Here is a 4,123-nt window from a genome sequence, read left to right on the forward strand (position 1 = left end):
TCTGTCTTGACCTCCCCTTCATAGAGCAGTCCATCATACATTTAGGCCATGCCCCCTCTGCACAGGAACAGAAGCAATGCCAGGCGTTCTTTGGCTATTGGATTTCATCTATGAGATGGAGCTTGATTCCTAAGTTTCTCACCTGTGAGATAAAGCTTGAACCTTAAGATTCTCATCTGTGAGATAAAGCTTGACTCATGAGTTTCCCTTTAGCAAGGTGCAGAATACATCCTATATCTCATCCATAAGATAAAACATAGTATGTACAACTCTGTCTCTTCACATTCCTTGATTTCAATTCTTCTTTTTGAAACTTATTTTGACACTATGCATGCATGTGATAACCCTTTGTGTAAGATTCAAATGTACTAATTGTATGCATTTGTTTTCAGGTTTTTTTATCAAAAGCAAATTGTGACTTTTCACACATGAAAGAAGAAAATCTGAGCCTAGAGGAACAGGAAGTATTCTTGATTGTTGGATTTTCCGATTTCCCACATTTGCAAGTTTTGCTTTTTGTTACATTTTTTCTGATTTACTTGGTTACTTTGATTGGGAATCTGCTTATTATGACAACAATATACTCAAACGTACATCTACACACACCAATGTATTTCTTCATCACCAATCTGTCCCTCATTGAAATCACTTACAGCTCAATCATCTTTCTACCCATGCTATCCCATTTCTTTCTAGTTGAAAACCGTGTGTCACTCACTGAGTGTCTCCTTCAGATGCATTTTTTCATGGTTATGGTGTCCATAGAAATCCTTCTTCTGACAGTCATGGCCTATGACCGGTATGTGGCCATCTGCAATCCCTTACGATACAGCGGAATCATGAACATGGGTGTATGTTTTTGGCTGGCTGTGGGATGCTGGGTTTTTGGTCTCATAATCCCAGCAGCGCATACAATACTGCTGTCTACCTTCTCCTTCTGTGAGTCCCACAGAATAAACCACTTCTTTTGTGATGTGACAGCCCTGATGAAGATATCTTGTAGCAACTCTTACAGTTTTGAAGTCTTAACCTACACAATTGGTGCAATTGTCGTAATACTGTCATTTGTTCTACTAAGCATATCGTATATCAATATTGTCTCTTCAATTCTGAAAATCAAATCAATAGGCGGGAGGCACAAAGCCTTCTCTACATGTGCCTCCCACCTAGCTATTGTTATTTTGTTCTATGGATCGGTCTGCTCTACATACATACGTCCAGCCTCAACGTATTCAGTGAAAGACAACAAAATAATGTCCTTGTCATACATTGCAGTTGCTCCATTGTGCAACCCTATCATATATAGTCTAAAAAACAAAGAATTTGTTAATGCCCTGCGGAAGACAAAGAGTGAATCTTGACCAACAGGTAAAAAACAGTTCCATTTTAATGTTGTAAAAGGTACATCTGGTGGAGAATCCACTGGACAAGATTGCCTTCTCCTGGCTGTTGTCATATACCTGTGAAATTTGAAATTTTTGATTTTTTTTTGTGGAAATTTTGAAATTTAATCTTTATTGTTTAGTTAATTAAAAACATAACAATTTGTATATCGCACGACCATTGTAAAAATGTATAAGCTTTTCATTAAAATAGAAGAATTAATTAAAAAACATATTATAAAAACGGGTAATAAAACTCAATTATATTCCTGAAGTTATTCATATCATTATAGAAAATCACAGTAGCAAAAAGTCAAATCATTAACAATTCGAATCTCCATGTTGTTTAAGATGTTTTTCAAATGCCCGCAAGAACTTCACCAGGTTGCAATGTAAACGAGGAGCAGTTGTGTCCAGGCTTCCAATAATGGCAGATCTACATGTTCATAGCCTCTTAATCTGAAAACTAGGCTTTAAAAAATATGTACGTTCCTTGGACAACATCTTACAATGACAAATTATATGTATTAGATCTTCTTTGGGGCTACCACACAGTCGACATGTGACAGCTACATGCTGTTTCCAGCCCGGCTCCTCAGCTAAAGTTGGGAATTTACCTAGCCTCAATGCCATCAACTTTCTCTTAATAAACATGGAATAAGTTGTTTCCAGGTACAATGCTGGGGTTAATGTTTTATAGCCGTTTATCACTAACCAAGAGTGGGAACGATGTGAGAAAATTGCTTTATCCAAAATCAATGAATGAAGTTTGGCCACTGTGTTTAAAGCCTGTTTTAATACTGTTTTAATACTTCAAATGACAGATTTTTATCCCAGAGGGTTTTTGTGCAAGTAGCCTTCAAAGCATGTGTAAGAAATTGATTTGCTTTTGATTTTTTTTGTGAATTGAGCTCCTGCCATAGATAGGTATTAAGATTATTGTTGATTGCTTTTTCCTTGATCTGGTACCACACCTTGATGTACGAATATAATCTGCCCAGTGATTCGTTTTTCAAGCCAAATTCGAGACGTATTTGTGCTGGTGATGACATGCTGGGTAATCGAAGAACCTTCTTGTAAGTTTTAGTTATTAAACTGTTTAGTAGGACCGCATCCTTTCCATGCATAGCCAGACTTGCATACGTCAAAGTTGGAAGGACTTTGTTGGCCATCACGATTAATAAAGGTTTAAGTGGTGGGCCTTCCAATTTCTTTGTCAAAGTACTTAATCCAAATGTCAGGGCTCCCGCTCTTTGCGTCAGATATTTTGTTTGATCTTTTAAGTTAAGCTTATCATCTAGAAAAAAGCCCAAATATTTGTATGCTGAGACTTTCTCTAGTATTTTTCCTTTTAGCCAAATATCTTGACGAGATCCACGGCAGTTAGTTATCAACATAGTTTTGGTTTTTGAGACATTTAAGGCCAACTTGTTTGCCGACAGGAAATCTGAGAGTTCCGATACTAATCTGGTTAAACCCACCTTTGTTAAGCTCATTAATACTATATCATCGGCGTAAGCCAGATGGGTGAGCTGTAGATCACCTAGTTTTGGTGGATGAGCATTACAATTATTCAGTTTCCCGGAAAGATCTGAAATGAAGAGATTAAATAAATGAGGCGCAAGGACACACCCCTGTTTGAGTCCAATAGATGTAAAAACTTTTCCCGACAGCCGTGTGCCATCCCCTATTTTTACTTGCGACCAGGTATCGGAGTAAAATAGCAGCAGACCCCTTGGAATACTCTCCGGTATGGCCCATGCTTTCAGTTTCGACCACAATAAATTACGGTCTACGCTATCGAAGGCGGCCTGAAGATCAATAAAACACAAGTTCAAGTCCTGTTTACTACTCATGCACTTCTCCGCAATCATAGTGATGGATAGAATATTTGCTCTTGTTCCAATCCCCTTCCTGAACCCCGTTTGATTAATGGGAATCAACTCTTTTTCAGCTGACCAAGTGACCAAATCGTTTAAGAGAAGCGATGCAAAATATTTTCCCTCAACATCCTGCAACGCTATTAGACGATAGCTATTCGGATTTGATCTTTCACCACCTTTATAGATTGGCATGAATATGGATCCTTGCCAGCTTTCAGGTACTCGGTTTCGGTTTTGCACATCAGCAAACAGTTCAGCCAGACATGCTCCCCAAAATTCTGGTGCGTATTTATACGCCGCTTGCGGAATACCATTCGCGCCTGGTGCCCCATTAGATTTTGCTTTTTTAATTATTTTAATTATTTCTTCCGCCGTATATGAATTATTCTGTTGGTCGGTACTTAGTATGTTACTGTGGTTGCTAGCCATAAGTTGACTCCCCTGTTCATATACGGGGCACTTTTTGTTTTCACTTTTTGGCCAAGGATCACTACTATACCTGTGTATATCTTTGTAGATAAATGGATAGTTCCTCATATAATCAATTGTCTCTGAGCCAATAGGTTATCATCTTTATGACCCTACATGATTAATCAGTAGGAGGTTATGCTTACTACACCTCTATCTTACAGTGAATACAATATTTTCATCCAGATGAAGGCTGTAAATAATCAAGCCTGATGCTCCAAGTTATTGTTTCAATTACTTTTTAAGCTCCCCAGTTTATAATCTCTATGTTTGGAGTAGGCCATTACATGTTATTTTTCTGGGTTTACATTAGCCTTCTCAATCACAATTAAATTGACAACTGCAAGACTATAAGTAGACCCTCTGTTATTCGTGTATATCTTAGTTGTA

At 37.9% G+C, this 4,123-nt stretch overlaps 1 protein-coding gene across 1 annotated transcript; it reads left to right on the plus strand.

Annotated features, from left to right (window-relative positions):
• Positions 1 to 428: 428 nt before the first annotated feature.
• On the plus strand, positions 429 to 1,361 carry LOC144769833 (olfactory receptor 5V1-like). Its single transcript, XM_078654018.1, has one exon. It carries the CDS (start codon positions 429 to 431, stop codon positions 1,359 to 1,361), a length of 933 nt encoding a protein of 310 aa, XP_078510144.1.
• The last annotated feature ends 2,762 nt before the right edge of the window (positions 1,362 to 4,123 follow it).

The sequence above is a fragment of the Lissotriton helveticus genome, chromosome 7, assembly GCF_964261635.1.
Source record: "Lissotriton helveticus chromosome 7, aLisHel1.1, whole genome shotgun sequence".
In the NCBI taxonomy this organism is placed as follows: Eukaryota; Metazoa; Chordata; class Amphibia; order Caudata; family Salamandridae; genus Lissotriton; species Lissotriton helveticus.

What these genes read in the sequence shown, in the direction of transcription:
- LOC144769833 (XM_078654018.1), top strand. Translation starts at nt 429, where the DNA reads ATGAAAGAAGAAAATCTGAGCCTAGAGGAACAGGAAGTATTCTTGATT.